Here is a 26,793-nt window from a genome sequence, read left to right on the forward strand (position 1 = left end):
ACTGAGTAGGGACCTCTATAATTTCCTGCAAATACAAAATCTTTGTGTTGTGATGCACAAATTAAAATATTTGTTTCAACATAGTCATTTACGCTTATATGTCTATGAAAGTGTTGTGATGTTGAATTTTTTTTTTTTTTTTTTTTTTTTTTTTTTGTTCAGGCTTGATGCGTGCTTATACAGATATCCGGATTTTTTTAAGTCAACCGTTTCCAGTTTTTTAACGAGCGGAAGTTGGACTGTTTTTTCAAGAAATGATAAAAATCGTAGAAAACATTTTGATTTTCTAAGTATTTGCTAAAAAAGGATGCATGGTCGTTGAAAGAGGTATAAATTTAGTCTATTTTAAAGCAATGTTTAAGTTTATGCATTTAGAAATTTACAATTGTATATTCAGCATTAATTTTCGGACTTTTCCACGAGGAAGATAAAGCGCCATGTGGTTGAATGCTGTTATTGCGAATGATTATATTTTATTCTGATGCTACTTTTCAGTCTAAAACACGAAAGAAAAATATTGAAAATCTACTCCTTAGAGCTTTTCATATTTGAAAAGTGACTGCAATGTTGAATGCATGATCTTTTAATCTATAGTTACAAAGTAATGCTGCAGAGCTGGGGAGAAACTTGATACCATACCTGATACTAAAACTTGTAACAAAAAGGAGGAAAATGCTTTCGACCAGAGCTGGATTCAAATCAGTGTCTAGTCCTCAATAGTAATTAGTAGGTTGCATTTAGGGTTTGATATTAATTTAAAGGCACCTCCAATCGACCCAATCTAGTAAATGTGTGGTCCGGTTGTGTAAAATTGTACTTGAACTAGACCGACTGGTCGTGAGGAGGAAATAAATAGTAATTCTTATTTCAGTTTTTTAAATAAAAATTTTCAACACTTTAAAAGAAATATTCTTATTTGTCCGATTGTAAGCACAACCATTTGTAAAAGAAAAACTTCCCCACAAGACACAATCACTATTTTTAGCCACGCTGTAATAGACAAGTTGTGTCGAAGCAAGCTTCATTCTGTATCAGCTGGCATAAATCAATACTGAATCATGTATTCTTTAATTGATTTATTTGCATTAAAGTTAATTATTTTCATCAATAAAAGTTCCTTAAATTTCTTTTAAAACTTCCGTAATATGGGCAATTGCACTACTCGATTAACCACACTCAATTGGCTGCAACCTATCGAACCGTCTGTCAAAATGTCTGTCAAAATAAATTTTGATATGTGTTAGAGTTGTATTTTTTCATTTACTCGATTAGATTTGTTCAAGATAAAACTTAAAATATGAAAATAACTTCAGTTCATTATAAAGCTGTTGTTTCATCATTAGGCATACGCATGGTTAAAAAATCACATGCAGAGCGGGTGAGTCACTGAGTGAGAGAGAGAAAAGGGCGGCAGGGGATGTACATGTACATGCAGCTCTATTTACAGAATCAAGTTAAAATAAGGAATAACTGATCACAGAATGTGGATTTTTATGAAGCACCATTGTGTGATAATTTTATGTAAAATGTCTTCCGCATCTGAGCAAATTATTACCTGAGCAAATTGCTCACACCATAAAATCAAAAGCCATTCTTTTCAAAAGTTACGGCTGTAAGATGTAAATTTGCAACTTTGGTCAAAGCTAGTGATTTTATGGTCAGAGCTAGTAAAATTATAGAAAGTAACCCGACTAATCCAGTACTCAAAAAAGTTAATGTCAAACCCTGGCACACAGTGAAGTCAAAAGACGGGATTGTTTTCATTTGTGATCTCGAATCAATCAGGTACGTACAGATTGTGTCATCGACAGAAAAAAGACGCGTGTTTAAAAAAATTAAATCAAAGTTTTTTTTCAAGAATATTTAAGAAGCAATAATTTAGTTACGTTTATTTATTATTTATAGTACAAATCGGAAGCTTCAATATAGATTCTTAATCACATATTTAGAAGATATTTGATGACACCATATCTATTCATAGAATCGCATGTTATCTTGAGGATAGTTGCTTACTTGCGTTTTTCATTTCCGAAATTAAAGAGTCGAGAAGTATCCCGAACGCAAATATCGTCATTTACAAAAAACAATTGCTGATTGGTCAACCGATCGAGAAAAAAAAACCCCAACTTCGATGAACACCGTATGCCAAGGGTTCATGAGGAAAGTAGCGTATAGGAAACCCTTGGCTAGCGAAGATGTTCCATTTGTTGTAACAACCATGTCATGACAGACCTATCAGGGAATAGCATGGGTTGTTGTTTTTTGGGACTGAAGAATCATATGCCTTGTTCACTTGGGAAGTTTAATTTGTGGTAAATTAAATGTAAAGTAAAATAATGTATATTTTGGGATATAGAAATGTATCAATTCATGATCTGGAATTTGATTTTAATCGGATGATGTAAACAACATACTTGGTATCAAATGAAATGACTATATTACTGAATTGGATTGGCAGCAGGCTATACCTATCGTGGTCATCTTCATGAAACATGTTTCCAAGCATGAACAGGAAGCATTTCTTAACATGAGTGTTTCTAACCAGGAAATTCTCATTATTATCAAAAATTTATCTATGTCTTCAAGCATTGAAATCCAAAGACCAAATCAAATATATTTTTGACATCTGACATAGAATTTTACTTATAGTGATAAATGTCTTATTTGGGTAATTTTTATTGTTAATGTTTTGGGTACTTGGAGCAACTTTAAAAAATAGTTGCAATGATTACTTTTCCAAAGGTATGAGCTACATATTGAGTTAATTCACAAGTATTATAGTACATGTATTATACTTTATAGAACATGTATTGACACTTTGTTTCTACTGACTCTTGTATAGGATGTCAACTTCACACAATCACTTTATCATTTTGACAGGTCAAGAGGATGGACCTCCCCTGGTCTGATGGGATTTACCCTAGTGATGTCCCCCGGGATTTTGAAGAGGTCAGGAACAGGGAGGAGAGAAAAGAGAGGATTTCCCTGTATTGGGAGTCCATGGTGTAAGTAATCAGAGGAAATTGTTTTGTACAGAGAGTCATCAACTAGAAAAAGATGTCAAGAAATTTCCTGATATTGAGAGTTCATTATACTACTTATCAAAGGAAACCTTTCCTTCTCTAAAATTGTTCTACGGGATCCATGGTGTAGGTCTGAGATATTTTTAGTATTATTTGAGTAATCTGGGAAACCCCTCATCTGTCCCTACCCAATCTATCCCAACCCACCCACCTGCCTTGTCCTCAGAGTGTATGGTATCAATTAAAGGGAATCTTTGATTATACCAAGGTATCTGTGAAATATTTCATTTAACTAAGTGTACATTTGCAGTTTGTTTATCTTTGTTTCTTTAATTTTGTATGAGATTACCAATAATTGGAATATTAACTTTGCAGCAGATTTAATTTCTTTTGTGCTTTTAATTTCTTTCAGAAATGACAAAGAACCAAAAGTCCATAAGGTACATATTTGTTTTGTTTGCTTTGTTGTTTTGTAAACTGTTTTTTTCCCCAATATTCCTATGTTTAGCAGCTTTGATTATTTGATGTTTCAGAATGCTCTACTCCATTTGATGCAAGACCTGAAGGATGAGGGGAATGACCTGTTTAAGGAGGGGGACTTTGATAACTCCTGGATGCACTATCGTAATGCCCTCTTCATCGCCCGCATCCTGGAAGTGCGTTTTTATCACACAGTGGATAAGGAGTTTATGTCAACTCTCTTCTCTAACAGAGCATTCTGCTGTCTTAAAAAGGTAAATAAATTAAAAGGGAGAATCCTTGTAGTTTGAAGAAAAAAAAAATATATCCTGATTTAAAATTTTGAAAATGTTGGCACCACAAAGCATAAATAGTTCATGTGTCTGGAATAGTTACATATTGCTACGTGAGTTAATCTGTATAATCATATTTTATATTTGAACTATTTTAACAACAGGACTCATGATTTACTAATGTAATGAACCTCATGTGTTTATTTATTTTAGGAGATGTACATAGAGGCTATACATGATTGTGATTCAGGTTAGTCTTCCTATTACATTGACTTGATTAATCATAAAATCTGAGCCTTTGAATGGCTCTGATATATTTTTTTATTTAGATTTTAATGACACAGGTAACAAACATAGAAATGTAATTTTTGTTTATCCTTTCAGCGATACAGATTTTCCCTGGGAACATAAAGGCCTACTACAGACAGGTGCTTGCCCTGAAGGCCCAGAAGAGACTGACGGATGCTCTCCGAGTGGCAGAGAAAGGCATGGAGACCAAGCCGGGGGTTAGTCTCACGTTTTCCATTAGCTTCATGGCTTACATTAAAAATAGTACATGCAGAGAAATCTGTTTGTGGGACCGGGAAGAAAAAATTATAAGCATATAGGAAAAAAAATCATAATAACAACTTCATTGACTTTATGATTAAGGAAGAAAAAAAACAGCATTGCTGCGTATCATATAGGATACATGGAATCATTAATTTCCTTGATAATTAAATTGAAAATCAACTGATACCCTGAGATACCTTTCCTTTTTTTCAAATAAGTTAAGAATATACTACATGTTTATGGACACTTTACACACATACCAAAAAGTGTATACATGTATTTGGGAAAATTATGAATGATTCCATTTCATAGAGTTTAAAGAAGAAAAAATTACAGAGTGATATTTAAGTTCTATAAGGGTCCTATCTTAATGACTTGATGGTATTCTACATAATTATCATATGCTGTGATTACCCAGGAATAATCACCATTATTCACCATTTTAGCCTGTTTTTTAACCCCCCCCTCCCTTTGTTGGACAGAGGCTAATATTTCAGCTTCTGTTACAATATGACTATACTGTATATTCTGCAATATAGGAGATTAGCATTATACATGTACCAGGATGAACCATGATGTACATGTTGAATCAATTACTGTACGTGTACATAATTTGCTTATTCAAAATTTAGCGTAATCACTTGGTCTGGAGTTGTTGGTGTAAACATAAATTAGCGCTACACATGTCTGATCAGTGTTTTGTAAATGTAAATGATTTCTTTGCAGTATTCATGAAGTAGTGCATTGTTGTCTGCGCCAAAGCTGCTAAAATATGAAGCCCGCTTTTTAAAGTACACATACAGTATATTGCAAATGGGTTATGATCTTTGTAGAAAACACAACTAAATACAATACTGTTAATGATGACTATGGAATGGCATGATTTATACTCATTTTTTATGCCCTAGATTGAAAGATTCCAGGTGTTTGTTGTTTTTGTCCTGTCTGTTTTCTGTTTGTCTGTTGTCAACTTTAACCTAGCCAATAACTATTGATTGGGTGGGACTATGGTTTTCATATTCCACAGGTGTATTCTATGTGACAAGATCTTTCTTTGGATTTGGGTAGCACCAAATTTGACTTTTTGACCTTTGAGTTTTACCTACTTTTACAAAAAATACCACACTTTAACCTTGGCCATAACTTTTGAACAGTTGGGGCTATACTTCACTTGTGTATTTGTTGTGACAAGATCTTTCAGCTGGCATAAATATTTTTGACCTTGACCTAAGAATTTGACCCACTTTTTAAAATACAGTAAAACTCGTTTAGTACGAACACGGATATTGCGTATTCACGGATATAGCGAAGTCATCTTGGATCCCTAGCTGAATAAATGTAATGAATTTCTTATACGGTTATAATGAATTACGGATATAGCAAAGTAACTTCATAGATCCAAGCGACTTCGTTATAACCAAGTTTTGCTGTACTTCAACCTTGGTCATAATTATTGAACAGTTAGAACTAGGGCAGTCATATTTCACAGGTGTATTCCTTGTAACAAGACCTTCCTTTGGGTACTAACACCTTTGATCTTTCAACCTTGAACTTTGGAGTATTTGCATTTTGAATATTCAACCCTTGCCATAAGCAAGGTCGCTTTCAACCAATATTGTTTTAATCAGTAAATCATGATGCAAAAACTTACACGACTTGCAGACGTCAATGTAAACAACTTCACTATACGGAGTGTAGCAAATCCCAATCAAATAAGAATTGATAACAGTTAGATTCATACTTTTCAATATATATCGGTATAATAAAACAATTGATTACCCCTTGTGAGTTCAACATGGTGAAATAAGGACCCTCGACCTGGCCCACTCGATGACCTGCCCTGACCTCGGCCGCTAGGCGGCCTAGGTCAGGTCAGGTCACCTCGTGGGCCAGGTCTCGGGTACTTATTTCACCATGTTGACCTCAAAAGGGGTAATTAATTGTATAATAAAAACGACATTATATGATCACCTGGCGCTGTCTAGTTTCGTGACGTCCGACGTCTTTGTTTTTCAATGTCCGCTTCTTCTACCTCATGCTCTTATCTAGTTACAATTCCCTGGAGCTGAGTAAGGACTTAAACCTGTCTTGTTTATATGACTTTACAATGTCAGGAACCGTAGCTTTCAATACATATAATATTGCAAATGGATATATTCATTTGGAGAGATCCTCGCTTGATTTTGCCAGCATATTTTGCTTTTTGGACATTAATATGTACAACACATGATCAACTTCATTTTTTGACGTGATTGATTTCACACCTTGTGTACAAATCGACATTAACTGTGCATCAATTTTCTCTCTGAATCTCTTTTGGCATCTAAAACAAGTATACTCTGGATGCATTTTATTTCTCCGTAGCCAGTTTAAACATTTCCTCGGTCTATTCAGGTTTTTTCAGGGGCAATACTTGATAGAATGTTGGAAAAGAAATCACTCCCCCCCTTTTGACGTCATTTTCAAGGCCTTATTTGTTTGGACACTCCATGTAAAATTTACCATAAATTTTCATAGAACTTCCAAAATGAGGTAAAAATTCCATATTATAAGGAACAATAGCGTCCCAACACATACCTGAATTAACAGGATTTTTGGATGTCAAATATTCATATCAAAAGAGTTTATCTCAGTTACATTTACGTTGAAAAAAAAATGTTGTGTTCAAGGTTGCGCCACCTGGACATACCATTGCTTACAAAAACACTACTAATTTATTAAAAAATAAAATTCATGATTTGTGATTTATTCTATAGATAGAAAGGATGATTGCTAACCAGATATTTTAAAATTCATTGATGTACCTAAAGCGGTTTTAATTTTATAGCACTAGTCCATGAACTTTTTGATACCCCCACATATTTCAGTGCGAGTGTTTTTAGCTCACCTCAACGAAGTTGGGGGAGCTTATGTAATACCCTCGGCATCCCAGGTTAAGGTTAAGTTTTTTGGAGCAGTTTTCTTTTTAAGTACTTCTATGTCCTATATTGATTAGACATGCATGGACGATGTTTCTAGTGTGTTTCATTGTACCAGTCAAAGTTTCAGATGCTGCAGTTTCAGTAAAGGAATGATCAGGTTAATGTTTTTGGTGCAGTTTTTGGTGTAGGTCTCATTTCCGAGTAATATAAGCCCTATTTTGACCAAACTTGCACGAATGATACATCTAAGGATGAAAACTACCAGACTTGCTTCGGATGCTGAATCTGACCTACATTTTCCGGTTGAGTGAACAGGTTAAGGTTTTTGTTGCAGGTTTCATTTCAAAGATATTATGAGCCCTATAATGACCAAACTTGGATGGTACATCTTAGGATGCATACTACCAGACTTGCTTTGGATGCTGAATCTGACCTACATTTTCTGGTTGAGTGAACAGGTTAAAGTTTTTGGTGCAGGTTTCATTTCCAAATTTCTATGAGCCCTATAATGACCAAACTTGCGTGGATGGTACATCTTAGGATGCATACTACCAGATTTGCTTTGGATGCTGAATCTGACCTACATTTTCTGGATTAGTGAAAAGGTTAGTTTTTTATACAGGTTTTATTTCCAAGTAACTTTGAGCTCTATGTTGAGCAAACTTGCATGGATGATACATCTTAGGATGCACACTAAAGGACTTACTTCAGATGCTGAATTCGACATACATTATCCAGATAATGGACCTCATAAAAGTTATGGGTGCAGGTCTATTACCAAGAAACTATAAAGTTTATATAAACCAAACTTGCACAAATGATGCATCAAGGGATGAAAACTCTCAAACTTGCTTCAGATGCTGGATTTTAATTATGTTTTCATGATGAAGAACTAGTTTGAAGTTTTTATATAGGTCTATTCCAAAGTTTCAAATCAAAATTGCATAAATTTTGGATGTACACTTTTTGTTGGTTAATTGTGTGACTTTGCCTTACTTAAAGACAACATTCGTTGAGGTGAGCTCTGTAATCTCTGATTACCTATGTCAGTGGTCTATAAATCATCGTACATGTACTGTGTTACATTTATTTGAAAATGCTCAAAACAGTTGCTGTTTTTGTTGATTTACTTAAAAAAGAAATAAAAACTTAACCCAGAACAGATTAATCCAGTTTGCTGCATTTGAATTTGTAATTAATTGTTGCTCTATATGTTATGACAGCATGACAAGTGTTTGAAGATGCAACATTTACTTGTTTTATCATTATTGATAAATTACGTATGGCAGTTATTTTGGTTGTGTATCATTATTGAGCTATTTTATGAAATCCTTGTTAAGTATTGGATGTCACAAGAATGAAAAGAGAACATGTATGATTTTATTGATCTGCCCTTTGATTAATATTTGCTTATAAGTCAAAGTGAATGGGAGTTGAAGTAGGAGTGACATCTTTTAATGATACAGAAATAGCAAGAAAGGATGAGGTGACATATAACTGCTATCAGGGGCCCCTTTTTCCACGACAAATTATGTTTAATGTTTAACGATTTTGATAGTTTTTCAAACATGAGTGAATAAATATGATGCCTTTTGAATGGTTTCAATAGTTTTGACATACTGTAGATTTTTTTTTCCACAGGGTTATAATTCCGCAGAAACTCAATATCTGTTTAATCCGCATGTAGAAAATTACGCGGTTTCTAAGACTGTGACTATTTGCCTCATATTTATATTAAGTACGCTTTGACAAATTTCCGCGGAAAATTTGTGACCGTGTACATAGTGTAAATTAATACAACATGGGAAAAAGTACTTCTACAGTATTTTAATTGTAAGGAATACTGCATTATCTATGATTTTTTAGACCCATTCACAACAAAATTCAGCCTGGTTTGTGACAACGTATTCTTTTATGAAAGAGAATGGGCGGGTCACAGTACAAATAAAGGATATGGATGTCTGAGGAGTCTACCTTATATGGCAATGTTATTATTTCGCACATAGTCGCTTACCAAAAACAATTGTCCAATCCAATGACAGAACTACAAAACATGCTGGTTTACTACATATTTACATTTTATCACAGACACATGGTTAGGTCAATTTACCTTGTAATTCCTCTTCTAGATTTCAGGCTTTTAATAGTCAGCTAAGGGTGTTTATACTTAATAATACACATGGGTTCTCTGTGTTTACGGTTTATGGTAAAAAAATGCACATGAAACTTGTATTCAATTATACTCTGAAATACATGTAGGTCTACGGCTAGCGAATTACCCATCAAACACTTTACAAAACTTTAAACTATATATTTATCAATCGTTTACAACTGTGATCTCGGAAATGGTACATATGTAGATCTGTGTCTAATCTGTGGCTCAAATCCATAAAAAATATTTATCAGAAACCAGGTAAAATAAGTCTTTTTCCAAGCATGGAATTTACTTAGTATTTTTGTGGTACTCACTCATAACGCATCTCATTTTTCTGATTGGTCTTTTAGAAAGTATCGTTAATGCCTTGATTAGAATATGAATTTATTCTTACGTCAGAAAATCCAGTTTTGTTGATCTGTTCATAAAGGCCAGTTAGATTTTACAATATTTTTTAAAAATAGCATGTGAGCGCAGTTAGGTACAATTTTCTCCTTTCACATATAGGTAGATTTCAATAAAATACAGTGACCATCCAAAGGAGAAAATTGTACCTAGCTGTGCTCGTATATTTTAAGGGCTTCAAAGAGTGGGACGGAGTCAAAATTCAATGGGAATTGGATATAAACGTGATACCCCTACCCTAATAAAACATATGCAAAAGATGCAAAATTTTTGCCATTGAAAACAGCTCGTGTACTTATATGATATACTGTAAGCATATACTTTGCTAAATTAAATTGATATCTTGAAACTGTTACACAGACAATATCGTGTTATTGCCATTGTGGGTGGGAAAATTAAATTTCAAGCTATCCAATTGGGACAAAGCACAATTGCTTGGAAACATGCATTAATTTTAAACACAATTGTCAAGACTGACTGCACTTGCACAAAGATAAGATTATTTTTAGCCAAGGGGAATTCCCCCAATTTAGATGGTATGGTATTTCCATTATTGTGTTAAAAGTTGTTTATGGGGTACATGCCAGCCCAAAAATATTAAGTGTCAGCAGTTTCTTAGTTTCTAAAAATTTCAACGTATATCATGCCAGGTGAGTACTTAGTACAAAGCTATAGTACAAAATCTAAAAAAAGAAGGTGGAGAGGTCAGGTCGCTAGTTTCTGTATTATTATCTGGAAATGCAGAGTATCTGGAGGTTTAAATTGTATGACTGATAACACACAGGCTTTTGTGTTTTTTATTGAACTTGTATGCATGTGGTTGACAACCATTTTCTGATAAGACATGAAATTTCAAATGCTTTAAAATTCATGTTTGAAATATTTCTTCCAGTGTCATGTTTTGTTGTGAAAAGAAAATGAAATCTTTTGGTCAATACATGTTCTGACTTTTTTCTGAACTGAAAGTGAACTAGCATGCCATATGATATTTGATTAAGAAATAACAGGTAATAAACATGGTAAATATTGATGACATACAGTATATTTATAGTGCAATGAGTAAGTGTACTTATGTTGCTTCCTTATACATATGACTTATATCAGTATCAGTCCTTAATATTGCATGTCATCTATTTTATTTTTATGAGTCAGTAAAACGGTAATTAAAAGAAGAGAAACAAAGTATTATTGGTGAAATTATAGATTCTTATTTGGTAGCTGTTTTCTGATATGCACTGTGCATTTGGAAATATTTGAAAGTAGGGGACAAGATTCAGCAAATATATCTCAAGATTTTATCTGTGTCATTTTAAAGACCTATTTAACTCTGCATTACCATAGACATCCCTGTATTTTCTGAATAGTCATCTTTGTCCTTTTTGACATCAACAAAACATCTTTGGTCCAACTTCCAGTGTGACTTTTGACAAAAGAGAGCAATTGTCCACATGAAAATTTGTTTGCCTAAATACTATTTGAATTTTATTTTCAATCATGTATATTAGAGTTCAGTCGAAGCAAGCTTATCTAAAATGGTTATGATGTCTGTTAGCAAGCATCCAAGAAATGCCCAGATGTTGACTGTAAACCTTTAATTTGCCAAAATATTTTGCTTTTGTACCTCAATGTGCAATCAATATTGCAAAAACAAAAAACATGATGCATTTTAGGAGTTTTTTACTTAATAAGAAATACTGGAAACCAACTTTTATCCGTGTGCGAGAAATATTTGTGAGTTTCGCAACATACTTTAATTCACGAATTTTTATAGCACGAACCATTTATTTTACAATAAATTTTCCTCATCTTTTTAATGGTCCTCTGTGTGGCGCAGTGGTTAGAGCATCTGTTCTAGAGTCGCCAAGTAAAGAGTTGATCTAATACATCACAGGTTCGAATCCCACTGTGGGACGTGGAGACCGGTTCTTTCGGATGAGACCGTATAAACCAAGGTCCCATGTCGCAGTAGGTGCTGGCACGATAAAGATCCCTCCCTGCTCAATGGCCCGGAGTGCCAAGAATAGGACAAAATTTGCAGCTCTCCACCCGCAAATGGTGGCGTCTCCATATGAGTGAAAATTCTTGAAAGAGACGTTAAACTATATACAATCAATCATCTTTTTAATGATACATATATCAAAAACATAAACCTTCCATTAAATGGGTAACCTTTTCAAAACTTTTCAATTTCAACTGTTACTTATATGTATTGAAATATCCAGCTTTCTTATTTCTTAGTTTTTCAGAATGTATCATTGTAATTGTAGGTATTTAAGGAAATCTTAGAAGAGTTAAAAGAACAGATAGAAGAAGAGAGAAACATTGCTGCTAGTGTGTCTGCTAAGGAAGCTAAGCCTATAGAGGAGCGGGAACCAGATAACGAATGGCTGCAGGGAACCAATATTAACATAACCAAGGTGAAGATAAATCTATAAGGAGCATTTCTTTCTACCAAGATGAATTGTTGTTCATACAGGGACATGTGTTTGAAACTAATTAATACTTCTTTCCTTTGTAGCAAAGTGAAGCAAGACAAAAGATGCCATCAAAGAAAAATAAAGGTTTTTGCAGTTTGTACTTTACATTGAAAATCTTTGTTAATTATTTCATTGGGGAGATGATTGCATTGCAAATATACTAATGTATATAAATTTGGTTCTTGCTTTAGGGAAGTCCCCCACAAAACAGCCGCAGACTAATGGTAACATTAATAATAACAATGCTAAGACGTTTGTGAAGTCCAGTCCAGAGATCGGGAATGGGGACGTAGATGATGAGGAAGTTGAGTCGGATGATACAGAAGGCTCTGATGATCGGCTCAGTGAGGATGAAAACTTTGTCAGTACCTTCATGAACGTCCGTAACACCAAGCTGGTCAGTCCGGGACAGAACTTCCACCTCAAGTTCCCAACAGCTGTTGATGTATCAGTAAGTAGGATACTCCCAGTCAGTGTGATTATGTTTTTCCATTAATTATTCCTTTAAATGAATTTTAGTTGTAAATATTTGGGAACTGTCATTTGTGTATAACTTGGATCATTATTTTATTTTGTATCTTTATAAAATGTACGTCTCTTTTTGTAAGGAGCCGGTCCAGAAATCCACAGGATCCATGGGATTGGATTGTTTCTCTCCTCCAGCTGGTATTGTTATCTCTTCCCTTTGTTCTCTGAATATATAAGAAATAAGTGCAGAATATCTTTGACAGTAAAGTATGAATTCTTTTAAATTTATTTAAACAATATGAAGAGATAAGTTCTTTTTACAATAGCATTAACATGTCTAGCATACATACAATTTAAAATATTTTTTTCCCTTTGCTTAAGTTTGCTATTGCATAAATGATTATGCATATACTGTACAGCAGGAAATTAACTCGCGGAGTTAATATTCGCTATATTCGCGGAAAAAGAAATTCTGCGAATTCAACATACAGTGAATAATTCTTGAAAAGATTTATAAAGATAAACTGAAATTTCATCTGTGATTAGATGTAGACTGTCATTATAATTATGAGAGTGTATACAAACACGTAGTTGTTGGTGTTTTGTAAAGCTTATTAATTGTTAAATTAATTTCTATAGCTAACGATTACGGTAGTTTTGCCATCTAGTAGACGTGCAATGTAATTATTTAATTATTTAAACAAGCTTGTATAATTTCACCCGTGCGTATCACTCAGTCATTACCTTTAATCAAGGCACTTGCAAAGTAAACAGGGTGAAGACAGTTAATTAATTTCAATTATATGATGAAAAGTTCAACAATTTGACTACTATATATTTTTTTTAGTCGGACTCGGAAATAAAAAAATATTCTGAATGCGTAACATTATTTTGACTTCAAATCGGGATCAGTCCGGTGTTTCGTTATTATTTAATCGGGCTCAAAATTGACACAATATACATGTATAGACTTGCCTTTCCTGTCTGATATGCGCGATGTACATGAACAAACTTTCGTAAGATAGAAACTGAAAATAAAGGTTCACACAATATATACCTAAAGAAAAATGCTTGCAAGTAATGTTTAAAAAATGTATGATTGGTTTTTTCCTTTCCGCGAATTCAAACGACCGCGATTTGCTGAAAATTGAACAAATCGCGATCTTTTCCGACCGCGATTTTAACCTGCTATACGGTAAGTGAAAATTGATCTGACTTGCTTCTTTTGAAAAGAAGAGTAAAATGATTACTCAGATCTACATTTACTTCAGGAAAAATCCCAGCTAAGCCAGATTTTCCTCGGAGCACACCAAATATTTCCAGTTCTGCCTCATCTCTGTCGTCTCGGACCTCCACACCTAACCCTAAGGCAGTAAGCCAGTCAGCCATGAGTGAGATCAAGAAAATCAAGTTCCCAATGGACGACAACTATGACTGGAGGCTAGCCTGTAGACAGTGCTTTGTTAAAATAGGGGAAGGCATCCGGGGGTTTAGATACAACATGAATTTATCACATACATGTGCCAGGGACATATTGATAATAAGACTGAGAAAGGAAGGAATGAACTGGATTAAGATCCGACCACGTCCAGAGTCTAAGTTCCAGCAGTTTGTAAGCTATAAGATCTGTACTCACTTCAGCAGTTGTAACCCTTGTGCTGTCGGGGAGGAAAAGTGCACTTTTGCTCACAACACGACAGAGAAAAATCTGTGGAACATGGACAGAGATCCTGAGGAACCCTTTCTGCTGACAGAATTCATCAGCAAACTCCAACAGTATAAAATAGGTAGGTGGTGGTTCAATTGAAATATAGGAAATCTAAAAGCAGAAAAAAATGTCAAAGTAGAATATAAATTACGGTAATTATCCTTTTCTCAATTAATGGAAGGCAGTTTTGAATCTATAGATTATATTGCTATCATGCTATTTATATTTTTCTATTTATAATTGTAAAATGATGTTTGGTTTTTACAGACTCAAATGAGGAGCTTGCCAGACTTCAGTCAGTAGACTCCAGCAGTGATAAACAGACAGACACTGCCATACCAGGTTTGAACTACAAATCTAAACAGACGAAGCCCTCACCCCCTGGACCTGTAGATCACATGGTGTCTGCACTGAAGCAACCCCTCCTACCCACCCCTCCAAGGGGACCTTTACCCCCTAACAATCTGCCTGCTGCCCCCATAATGAATCGGCCACGAATGCCTGGACCCCCACCCCCGGGCTTCATTGATCCTTATTACATGATGCAGCATCCTCCCCCAGGAATGGGTCCTCCGCATGGTATGCCATTTCCACCACACCCTATGATGAGGAACAGATTTCCTGGGCAAGGTAATAAATTTTTTTTATACACTCAGCTTAAAAAGTTTTTTTTATGTGTCATATTCACTAGATATTTAGAATAATTTATATGTTTTATGGTATACAAATAGGTCCACCAAGAATGATGCCTCCATTCACTTCTCCAACTTCCCAGGCCCAGATACGACCTAATATGATGAGGGCACCTGCACCTAAGCCAGTGGCCGACTCCACAGCTTATGATGATTCTTCTGATGTAGTGTCTACGTACAACCAGGAATTCCCTCTGTCCTCTACACATGATTATAAACTGGTCTGTAAGAACTGCTACAAAGTCAACCTTAGCACTGGAATGTATGTATACCAGCCAACTCAGCACCAGTGTGATGAAAATATTATGGTGGTGAGACCGAAGCAGTCTAATGGACAGTGGTTAAAAATCCGTGAGAGAAAGAATCACCGGGTGTTTACTGGAAAATATATCATGTGTAACAGTATTCACGTGGGGGGCATCTGTAAGTACGGTGAGGATAACTGTAGCTTTGCTCATAATGTTTGCGAACAGACCTTGTGGACATTGGAAAAGGATGAAAAATTTAATATAACAGAGTTTATCATGCAGAGCAGATCTAAGAATATGGAGAAGGGTTACTCTATTGCCGATATTCTTGAAAGACATTCTGGATATCTTGGTTTTGTCTGTAAGGCTTGCTTCTACAATCAACCCCAGATGATAAATCGTGAGGGGGCAGAAGGGAAATGTAGTGGTAAGGCAAAACATGATTGGTCAGACTACAAAATCTTGGCACATTTCAGCACTAATGGACCAGTCACTATTATAAACCCCAGGGGATTCTCACACAAGACCGCTTTCTTTAAAATCTGTAAATGGCTGCATTATTGTCGGAATAGAATTAATGCAGAGTGTAGGTTTGCTCACAGTATAGTTGAAAGAGACTTATGGATGTTCGAAAGAGACACCGATTTCTCCCAGGAGAAAATTGTAGAATTGTCCAATAAAGAATTGGGTATCTCCACTAATGCCCCCGAGACAACAAGCTACACTTCCGAGATCACTCCCTCAGCCACCCTGTACCAGCCCTTCACCCAGCAGTCTCTGGCCTCAGCACCAAAAGCAGCATCACAGGTACAGGAGTCCAAACCAGTGGCCAGTCTGGATGAAGAGGAAGATGACCTGTGTCCTTATGTTATACAAGAACTGTGTTTAACCTGCTGGAAAAATGGGAAGAAGAGTATTCAGGACGGCACTAAGGACAGATGTGTGAAAAATCATTCTAACTGGAAAACTAATCGGGTTTACCTAGCCTCCCCCTCCAATAAGGAGATTCGAGTCCTGCCCAGGAAGATTCCGTCAGGGTTTCGGTTCATTTTGTGTAGTTACATTGAGAAGCGTGGGAAGTGTGGTTACACTGGGGGTGGGCCGTGTCAGTTTGCCCACAGTCAGGAGGAACTAGAGATCTGGCAGTGGATGTGTGCCCATGATAGTAAGGCTCAAATTTCTCATTGACACTTTATTTACTAGGAATTGTTTTCTGACTTCATGTACATAAGGGTAGATCTTCATATTCAGAGAAAAGTTTGAATTTGTGGTTTCAGGATCAGTTAGAATAATTTTTTCAAGTTTTGACTTAAGATGTGTACTATTGAATGAAAAAAATATCTGCCAATTTTATAATTTTAAAGGTGATGTTTGTTATGTGTAGACGTACATCACGTTTTTCTTTTTATATAGTTAAAAAGCTAGAAGATCTGTATAAAGCCAGTAAAGAGGCCCAGACAGTGCGGGCAGCCCAGACTAAGAACAAGGCCATCAGTGGGGAGTCTGTGGTGTCTGTCAGTAAGAGAGTGACCCTGCCTACACAGGTCAAGTTCAGCATGCACTACTGCTCCTACTGTGGTAAACAGTGTAACAGTGAGAAACAGTGGGACGAGCACTGTGCCTCAGAGAAACATAACTTCAACGTCAACTCCGATAAAGAACACCAGTGGAATTACAGACAGCCACCCTGGGGACTGCCAGGCACTAACTACGAACTCTGCTACAAGTAAGTCCACTCAGTGGGGCTTTATCCTCTCTCTTTAATGTTATTTGTAATGTAATATGTAATGTAAAATTTAACAATTGCCATTTAATTAAAAATGATAATTAAAATGTATTTTCATAGAGATGTAAAGTAGATTATGTGATATCTATTATAAACTGTTAAAAGGTGTTTTTTTCCTAACCTTTTGTAGATTCATAAAATGCATAGTATTTATACGTTGAATTTATATTGCACAAATCAGCAGTAATAAGTTGAGTATTCATATTAGTAAAAGGTCATTCTATAAACATGGTTTAGTTTACGTTGTGTTATTTTCAGACACATGGAGGGTAAGAAATGTCCGTATTCACACGTACCCGACATGTACAACATGTGTCAGTATGCCCACAGTGAGGAGGAACTGGACGAGTGGAAAGAAAGGTACGAGTGGCGACAGATGAAGCGTGACATGGCGCGGCAGGAGAAGGTGTTCTCCTTCATGGATGAGTTACTGGAGGAGTACCAGTCAGCTGATCAGGGGATTAGAGTGGTTAGTGTGATTTCACCGTTTAGTGATGTCTTCAGTTAATCAATGTAGTCATGATTTATTGGTTTGTGGGCAATATTTTAAATGGATAAGGTGTGAATGAAATGGGAATTCATTGTTTACAGATTTCAGAGGATATACCAGATGTAGTTGTTACTTGTGAGCAGGAACTGACAATCTACGAAGAAGAAAAGAATGCTGTGTTTACATGGATATTCAATGTGAAATCAAGGGTATAATATTTTAGTTTTATGTTCTTGATATAAGATTTTGAAAAATGTTCTCTTCAGTGTTATAAAGCTTCAGTATTTCAATTTTAGTGTGACTATAAAAATGCCAAGAAAGTGTGCATGTTTATGTTCAGTAACATCCGAATATTCAAGGTCATTGTTTTGATACATAAGTTCTGGGGAATAAATTGTATAAAGAGTGTTTAGGTGCTATCCTTTATATCTACCCATGATTGAGCTTGAGAGGGATTTCTATGTTTGTTTGTTTTATTTCAGAGGACTCTGGAGAAAGTTGCACTGCTGTACAACAAAGACCGCCTCCACTTCTCCCTGAAAGAGAGTGACATGGAGAAGAACACCCAGATAGCTCCAGGGACTTCATTCCAAATCGACAACCACCGCTACCAGGTGGAAGTCCAGTTCACAGGAAACATGTTTGGGTCATTCAATCAGTGGGTCATATTTGACTTTGGCAATCTGCCAGTGTTGGTAAGGAAGTTATATGTAGAGGTAGGGACAATCGGGACACACGAGAAGGTCAAATCTCTGAGGGAGAAGCTGAACTTTGATCGCTGGACGGCAGAAAACCGTGAGATCATCAGATACGAGGGAGCTAATGTTGACGAGTTAGAAAGAAGGCTGACCAGTAAATACAAAGCCCCGATCTCATCGGAGAGCGTGATCAGCCAGCACAGCGTGGCCACCGAGCTCAACTGGAACAACTACCATCACAAGATGCACCAGCTGCTAGAGATGGAGGAAATGAAAAGACACCAGATCATATCCAGGTATTAAATGTTTCATGTTTTGGAATCATGATGAAGTAGGAACATACAGACTTTTATTTTTGATAATCAAAAAGCAGAGATAGAATTTTTTTTTAAAAGTCAAAGTAGTATTTAAAAAAAAGCTAGGAACAATTCCATTACCATTTTAGTTGTTGTGTGAAAAACATTAATAAATTTCTAATCTTCACAGTTACAACTTGTGCAAGACAATCACAATACTGGAGTCCATCCAGGAACAGGTGTATGTGTACCCACAGAGGGGAGAACTGTTTGCTAAGGTCCCCCTCGCTGAGTACCTGACAGAGGACACAGATGCTGGGAAGCTGATTCTGACCAGTGTCCGTAATGTGCTGCTGGCCCCTCAGGACCGCTCCACCCAGAGTGTGTACGAGGGGGTGATTGTCAGGAAAGATAACTTTGATTACGATGGTCGAGGCAAGGAATACATGTACCTGTGTCTCTCCAGTAAGTGTGTGAAGGGCCTCAATCTGAGACACGGAATGACTCTGAAGGTGGAAATTCAGTTCCAGATGGACAGGATGTGGTTCTGTATGATGCATTATGCTGTGGATCATTTAGGCTCAACTGATGTGGTGTTTCCAGATGTCTCAAAGATCAAGCCTTTCCATGAGAAATCAACACTGAGGATTAAGTAAGTTACAAATAGATGTAACATGACTTTATAAATCTAAATGTATTTCTTGAACACTTGAATGTTAAATCCTGATCTGTTACTTTTTAGCTCATCCGTTTTGAATCCTGACCAGTTGACAGCTGTCCAGCACATAGTGACAGAGAGAGTGGGCTACAATCCTCCATTTGTTATCTATGGCCCTTTTGGTACTGGTAAAACAGAAACTATTGCACAGGCTGTAATGGTGTTAATCAGAGAGAGACCAGACTCCAAAATCCTCATCTGTGCTCAGTCTAACAGGTAATATTGAATAAGTTTTGGGAAAATGAAGTACTGTTTAGTATGTCATGATACATGTACATGTATGTATCACAGTATAAGTACAAATGATTAATAAAAATTGCTCAGAGTTTTTAATCTGATTACTTTGCTTTTGAAAGAACACTCAAAGTAATTAATACATTAATTTAGAGGCTCGATGAGGGCCATACTTATATTTCATTATACTTTCTTTAATAGTGCTGCAGATCTGTACTTAACCAAACATCTGGATCCTTTCCTGAGGAAGACAAACTTTAACACAAAGATAAGAAGAGTGTACTTCAAAGAAAGGCGTGTGAACACTGTCCAACCAGAAGTCAAGAAATACTGTATGTTAAACTCAGATAGAACAGCGTTTGAGTTCCCGACCCATGATGACATCATTAAGCACAACATCGTGATAGTGACCCTGTCCACTTCTCTGTTACTGTCAGAGCTGGGACTACAGGACTACTTCACTCACATATTTGTGGACGAGGCTGCCCAGACCCTGGAGGCCGAGGCGATAATGCCGCTGTCTCTGGCCAGTGAGAAGACGTGTGTTGTGTTAGCAGGAGACCATCAACAGATCAGTCCTAAGGTCTACAGTCCAGAGGCTCGTGAACAGAAGTTTGATGTCTCTTTGTTAGAGAGACTGTTCCAGTACTATGAATCTTTCTCACATAAAATTGATCAGACAAAACCATTGAACATTCTCCTGAGAATCAATTATAGAACCAAGATGGAGATCTTGCGATTTATCTCTGCCATTTTCTACGGTGGTCCGGAGAAGTTGGAGTCCCGTGCTAACCTCCCCTCGGTGCTGGAGATCACACCTCTGATGTTTTACGCTGTCCAGGGTGTGGAAATTCAGGATTCAGACAGCATCTCTTTCTACAACATGTCAGAAGTTCAGGAAGTAGTGGAGCGGGTACAGGAACTGTATGCAAACTGGCCGGCTGAGTGGGGGGAAAAGAACCCCAAGACTATCGGGGTCGTCACTCCTTATTTTGACCAGGTGAGAAATAAGGCATGGTGAATTACAATGTATGTTCCTTTCTATTGCTGATAATTTTAAAGCTAATCACATCTCTTTGGATTGCAATTTTGATTTAAATCATCTTTTGTTAAAGGTTCAACTAATTAGGAAAGCCTTAAGAAAGAAGCATCCTGACTTGAAGAACATCACTGTTGAGAGAGTAAATAATGTTCAAGGTATGATAACTGTTGCATATGTATTTGACCACCTTTTTAATGCATTTAGATGATTGAAAATATTTTGAAAAAATTCTTCTTACTTTTAGGAAAGGAATTTCGAGCATTATTCATTTCGACTGTAAGAACCCGAGGCTTGATTGACTCTCAGTATAAGCCCGAGGGAGAGTGCGAGGGAGATGGAGGGTATTATGGCTTCCTGTCGGATCCTAAGCTTCTGAACACGGCCCTTACTCGAGCCCAGTCCTATGTGGCAGTGGTGGGCGACCCTGTGGCCCTGTGTGCTATTGGAGATTGTCTTAACGTATGGAAAACCTATCTTAAACACTGCCAGAACATGAAGAGTATCCATCCAGCGACCCTGACCCTGGAGTCCATTAAACAACAGGTGTCTAATCTGGCTCAGACCCCAGCCAGGCAGAGGATGGTGGAAATGAGTGGACAGAACAAACCACATTTATCTCTACCACAGGAACACACAACTCTTACCCAGGGACAGGTCCTGCCACCCCAGGGTCTGTCACTGCCAGGTCAAGGTCAGTTGATGCCAGCTCCACTCACTCATCCTAGTCTACAGACTGGAGCCTGGAAGCAGAATAAATCTGGGGAGTCTTTGTTAACTAATGCTTTTGCTAGACCAGCAGTTAAGCCCCTGGCTAGGTCAATGTCACACTTAAATGAGATTCGCTGTAGGCCCATACCTCATCCACAGGTGGATAGAATAGTGTACTCTTATGACTGGAGCGAGTGTTATGATACTGCTACAGATGACCTGCTTAAACAAATGGCAGAGGAAGCAATCAGAATGGAAAGGGTAAACAAGCAGAGAGACAGACCTAAGGCTACCACTGGACCTGTGTATGTGGAACTTATTGACTTCAAAGAAAGTAATGGTCATGTGGAGCTCTTCTATGCTAATGATTCAACACAACCAACCAAAAATGGTGATTTTAAGGAAATTCAGTTATATGATGAAACCTATCTCCAGACCATGATGCAGAAGTACCCAGAGAGGTTTAAGAAGTGTGTGTTTAGGAAGGATTCGGATAGAATGTATGTAGAACTTGTTGGTCAGGTATCCATTCACAGCCCTATTGAGATCGGTAACGTGCGAGATAGCGGGACAGCTATGGACGGTGACGAGGTGGTGGTGGAGATTCTGCCCTCAGAGGACGTAGACGAGCTGGACCTAGATAACATGGACACGGGTCATCACGGCCGAGTGGTGGGAATTCTCAACAGGAAGATTGATCCGGAGTATAAATGTTTTGTGTGTTGTGTTGATCCAGACAATACTGGTATAATGATCCCCATAAACACTGGAGCACATAAAATGTACGCCTTGTCAGCAGGAGGGGAGATAAGTAGTGATGAAGTCCCCGTGTATCAGATATCAAAGGAGGGCAGGGTCAAACAGAGTCGGATAGTGAAGATTAACCCCATTAAATGTCAGGACACTTTATTTGTGGTAAGGTTCCTAAAGTGGCATCCTAATCTTTATCTCCCTCTTGGTATTACAGTAGGAGTGATTCCAGTAGGCACGTCATACCAGTTAGCTCTCAATATTCTTAACCTGGAGTACGATGTCAAGAAGGAGGTCAGTAAAGCCGTGGAACAGGAGGTGCTGGCCAGCTTTTCTACTAACTACACTATCCCTGTGGAGGAGTACAGTAAGAGGCATAATCTACGAGAAAAGTGGACGTTTTCCATCAGTCCAGGAGACTCGGAAGAAATAGGTCAGGCACTAAGTATTGAGGAAACTGCCGAGGGGAACTATTTTATCGGTGTACATGTTAGTGATGTGACTTATTTTGTGAAGATGAACAGTAATGTTGACACAGAGGCTAGAAACAAGACAGAGTCTTTTGTTCTCCCTAATAAAGAGACCATTCATATGCTGCCAGAAAAACTCAGCACAGACCTCTGTAGCATAAAACCTTGTGTAGACAGGCTAACCTTGTCTGTGTTCTTAACTGTATCAAAGTCAGGAGAGATAATCAGAGCCGATCCCAGGAGGTGTATCATCAACTCCAAGAAAAAATTCAACTTCAATGAAATAGCTGACATATTGGTGGATCCAGATGCTGCCTCAGACTACCTGAAGAGCTGTATTATAGTGCTGTTTCACATGTCCAGGATCTGGCGTAGACAGAGACTGGGTAACGCTAGCCTGTATCAGGATATAGACATAACACATGGAGATAAACACTCACCTGAGGCTTACCTAATGCTGCAGGAGTTAATGATTCAAACTAACCACAAAATAGCCATGTTTCTGCTACAGAGATTCCCTAGTATGGTCCCCTTGTATTGTCAGGGCCCTCCTAATGAAACAGAAGTAGAGAAGTGGAGACAGAAACATGCGCCAGATGCCATTAATTCTGTGGCTCTAACCAAACCTTTCGAGGGAAACAAAACTTGTCAGTGTAAGATGGCTTGTACTTGTATAATTAACTACATCAAGCGCACTAGCAATATTAAGGTACACGATTGTTTTGACATATCCCAGGTGCTGTGGCAGGCCTTGTGTGAAGCGACAGAGAGTGGCAATATGAGTATGGTTCAGAACATCATAATAGCTGCAGAAAGTCACCCACAGCTGTCTGTAGCATTGAAGAAGCTTAACTCCATTCAGACTAAATCTAAGTATGTATGTTCTGGTGACGGCCTAGATCTCGGGCACTACTCCTTAAATCTAGCTCCTTATGTCCACTTTGTGAATCCGATCAGTCGTTACATGGATCTTGTCACACACAGAATGGTGCTTGCTGCTATAGAGAAATCACCAGTCTGTTACACACAGTCCGATATTACACAACTCTGTTCCTATCTTTCCAATGCCAGTGATACAGTTAAAAAGTATCAACAAGCTGTACAGGACTTCCACCTCTCTCTCATGCTCAAGTCTAAACCTCTGATTCTGTGTCCATCTATAGAAAGAATTAATGAAGAGGAAATTATACTCTGTTTCCCACCAACATTTGGAGGTATTCCAGACTTTAAGAGGAGAATAAAGATGAACTTACTATCTCTGAGGGAACCACCTAAACTTTTAGATAAAGCAGTGCAGATAAGCTGGCGAGAGCAGGTTTACGACCCAGTGGCTCCGGCAGAAGAGATCAGTTCTAATGTAGAAGAGGAACTCAACCCTAATCAACACATATACCAGATCCAGTCTTTTCATTGGCAGAAACTGCTAATGGCTATAAGAGATGAAAATCACGACAAGCTACAAACTACTGTAATGTCAGTCAAAGACCAAGTTAGAAATCCTGCACAGAATAAAAATTACTCGTCTGAAATAACAACAGAGCGACTTGTTAATGGGAAGATAGTTCCGTACACTGATTTCATGATAAAATTCAATAATTCTGCCTTGTTAGAAGTACAGGTGGCAGCGGAGAAATTTAACGGCCTGTTGGTGCCGATGATTCAGCTCGTGAGTGTCATGCCTAATTTGGACATCTGTCTGGAACACAGATCCGACTCCAGACAATGTTTTGCTAAGGAGCCTGTTCATTATGCTTCTAAAGAGAGTTACAAGCAGGAGGATGATTATGTGGATTCCTGGTTAAGTGTGCTAAATATAGAGGCAGCTGAGACTGCTGTTAATGAAGCCAATTCTATTCTGATAAGAAATGTATTTCTGCACTGGAAGTATGAAGGGACGGGAGAAAAGATGTATACCGCTCAGTTTAGTTTACCTTTGGATTTCTGTAAGAAAAGAAACATTAAGTTCGGCAGTGACACAATGTTAGAAGAAATATTTGATCCTGAGAACATTCACTTTGCAGAGAGCTACTTACTAGATTTTATTTGTGTGCGATACTCGAGTCTCCAGGTAACTGGTCGTAAGCAGGACTCGGATCAGGTGTTAGGTGGTGAAACAGCCGTTAAATGGGTCGGACACTGTGTGGTCACTTCAGTAACAAGGAATGAGAAGGAGTTAAAGGTCAGAATACAGTTACATCACAGCATTGTGGAGCCACCATCCTACTTACAGAGTCCTCAAATAAGCAAAACACCATGTACCATAGAGTGGATTCCTAAAGCTATAGAGACCAGGTAAAAATTTACTCATATTAGTGTATATCTTAAACAAATGTGCCCAAAAGTTAAACTTCTTGATTTTGATATTTCAAAGAATGATAAGTTCTTAATTTTGATTCTTTTAGACAAATGGAATGTGCCATAAGGACAGTTCCTGACAGTGGACAGCTGGCTAAAGATATTGCTCTAGGAAGAACACCTGTACCTACAGGTATAGTTAAATTGATAGCTTTTTATCATATTTGCAAGTGTGTTCCTATTCTTAAAAGAAATTTTCTGGAATTACTTTTTGAACAACAACTACTTGACTTAATTCAACTATTATCACTTGATAATTGATTTCCTTGCATTTTTGTGAATGAGTGATTTAATGTTTAAAATTTCTATTTATTCAGTTGACTATAGAGATGTAGAGATCCTTCGACAGTTCCCGGCCCCAGGATTACCTGCCCTTGACCTTTCTCAGGACCAGGCAGTCTCCACAGCTATGAAGCAGCCATTTACTGTCATCTGTGGCCCACCTGGTACAGGGAAATCCCTCATTGCTGCTCGACTAATATATCTGTTGTCCTTAAGAAATAAAATGGTTCCTGTTAGCGGAGGGAAGCCTCAGATCTTAGTTTGTGCTCCTACGGATCAGTCATTAGATGTACTAGTGGGTAAGTACTGGGAAATGATAATGAAATAAGTGGACCTACATGTACAGTATAAGAGAAAAAGTTTGCCAAACATCTGCATGTTCCATTGTTTCTTGGTTTACTGTTAATGTTTTATCTAAATTTGTTGCAGATTACTTGAGTCACCTTGGTCAGAGCTGTCCAAAGATTTTAAGGGTGTATGATGAGTTGATTGAACAGCAAGAGTTCCCTAAACTAAGTAGGTCATCACCATTAAAATGGACTGCAACTAATGCCAAAATGAGTACTGTTGTCCAGGAAAAAATAGCCCTTCATCATAAGATAAGGGACCCAGAGACATTGTTTGGTCAGTCCATTAGCCAGTATGATTATCTGTTTGCACTGTACCCTGACAATATCACTGATCAGCAGATAGAGGAGTATGTAGCCACCGTTAAGAAGGCAGAGATGATAGAACTGAGCGAGGCGGAGATTATAATGTGTACCTGTACTGCCAGCTCCAGGTCCCAGATCAGAAACGGCTGTGATATCAACCAGGTAAAAGAAAGGTGTAATATCAACCAGGTAAAAGACAGGTGTATTACTAGACAGGGCAATCATTTATTGCATTGATGTACATGTAATTTGATCGAAAATGGTTCAGCCAATATGAACAATTCCTTGGGAAATTTTCGCTCCCATTTTATTTCTACCCCCTTCGTCCTTGTCACAAGTGGGCCAATTTAGAACGGGGCAAATTCAAAGTATATAGTATAATTTCTTAAATAGAACTGTGATTGGGGGAATTTAAAACGGAACAAAATTGTTAGCAAGTGTGATAGGGTGAAAATAACCCGGTATACAGTATTTGAGAGGAGATTAAAATTCTTATATTATCAGTTATACATGTAGCTAGTTATGGCTTTATATCCTTTATATTTCAGGTTGTGATAGATAACTGTAGTATGGCGTCAGAACCAGAGTGTATGATACCCATTGTAACCTTTGACTCGGTGAAGCAGGTTGTTGTCCTGGGTGACGGTCAGCAGGTGCCCCGTAAAGTTAGTAGTCCTGTGGCCAGGACCTTAGGACTGGGGTCATCTCTATTACACAGATACAGGGACAAGGCTGTCCAGCTTCACACCCAGTATCGCATGGTAGGTAGACTATTACTGTAAACGTGGAAATTTTGACGATGTGTTAATTTTGACTATATTGACGATTTTTCTTTTCTCGTCAAAATTTACACTCGTCAAATTTCACATCATACATGTGGCCAGGACCTTCGGGTTTCCCCTATTAAAAC

General features: G+C 37.4%; 1 protein-coding gene across 3 annotated transcripts in view; it reads left to right on the forward strand.

Moving 5' to 3' along the window:
• The first annotated feature begins 242 nt into the window (after positions 1-242).
• Positions 243-26,793, forward strand: part of LOC134229724 (helicase with zinc finger domain 2-like) — a 30,007-nt gene continuing 3,456 nt past the window's right edge. Inside the window, exons 1-26 of one of the 3 annotated variants that reach the window (XM_062711500.1) lie at positions 243-327; positions 2,881-3,005; positions 3,436-3,463; positions 3,557-3,757; positions 3,989-4,025; positions 4,160-4,281; positions 12,076-12,225; positions 12,327-12,369; positions 12,477-12,736; positions 12,894-12,951; positions 14,025-14,540; positions 14,729-15,091; positions 15,193-16,566; positions 16,815-17,127; positions 17,446-17,656; positions 17,779-17,886; positions 18,160-18,671; positions 18,862-19,323; positions 19,414-19,605; positions 19,825-20,623; positions 20,739-20,820; positions 20,910-24,885; positions 24,996-25,081; positions 25,266-25,529; positions 25,660-26,045; positions 26,432-26,644. In XM_062711500.1, the coding sequence (XP_062567484.1) occupies positions 2,890-3,005; positions 3,436-3,463; positions 3,557-3,757; positions 3,989-4,025; positions 4,160-4,281; positions 12,076-12,225; positions 12,327-12,369; positions 12,477-12,736; positions 12,894-12,951; positions 14,025-14,540; positions 14,729-15,091; positions 15,193-16,566; positions 16,815-17,127; positions 17,446-17,656; positions 17,779-17,886; positions 18,160-18,671; positions 18,862-19,323; positions 19,414-19,605; positions 19,825-20,623; positions 20,739-20,820; positions 20,910-24,885; positions 24,996-25,081; positions 25,266-25,529; positions 25,660-26,045; positions 26,432-26,644 (10,872 nt within the window). In that variant the 5' untranslated portion in view covers positions 243-327; positions 2,881-2,889. Of the gene's footprint in view, positions 328-2,880; positions 3,006-3,435; positions 3,464-3,556; positions 3,758-3,988; positions 4,026-4,159; positions 4,282-10,320; positions 10,459-10,548; positions 10,573-12,075; positions 12,226-12,326; positions 12,370-12,476; positions 12,737-12,893; positions 12,952-14,024; positions 14,541-14,728; positions 15,092-15,192; positions 16,567-16,814; positions 17,128-17,445; positions 17,657-17,778; positions 17,887-18,159; positions 18,672-18,861; positions 19,324-19,413; positions 19,606-19,824; positions 20,624-20,738; positions 20,821-20,909; positions 24,886-24,995; positions 25,082-25,265; positions 25,530-25,659; positions 26,046-26,431; positions 26,645-26,793 lie in introns of those variants that run through there. The other 2 variants (XM_062711501.1, XM_062711502.1) reach the window with 2 other exon arrangements.

Source organism: Saccostrea cucullata, unplaced genomic scaffold, assembly GCF_032062105.1.
Source record: "Saccostrea cucullata isolate Sc308-1 unplaced genomic scaffold, CSIRO_AGI_Scuc_v1 ctg30, whole genome shotgun sequence".
NCBI classification, from domain to species: Eukaryota; Metazoa; Mollusca; class Bivalvia; order Ostreida; family Ostreidae; genus Saccostrea; species Saccostrea cuccullata.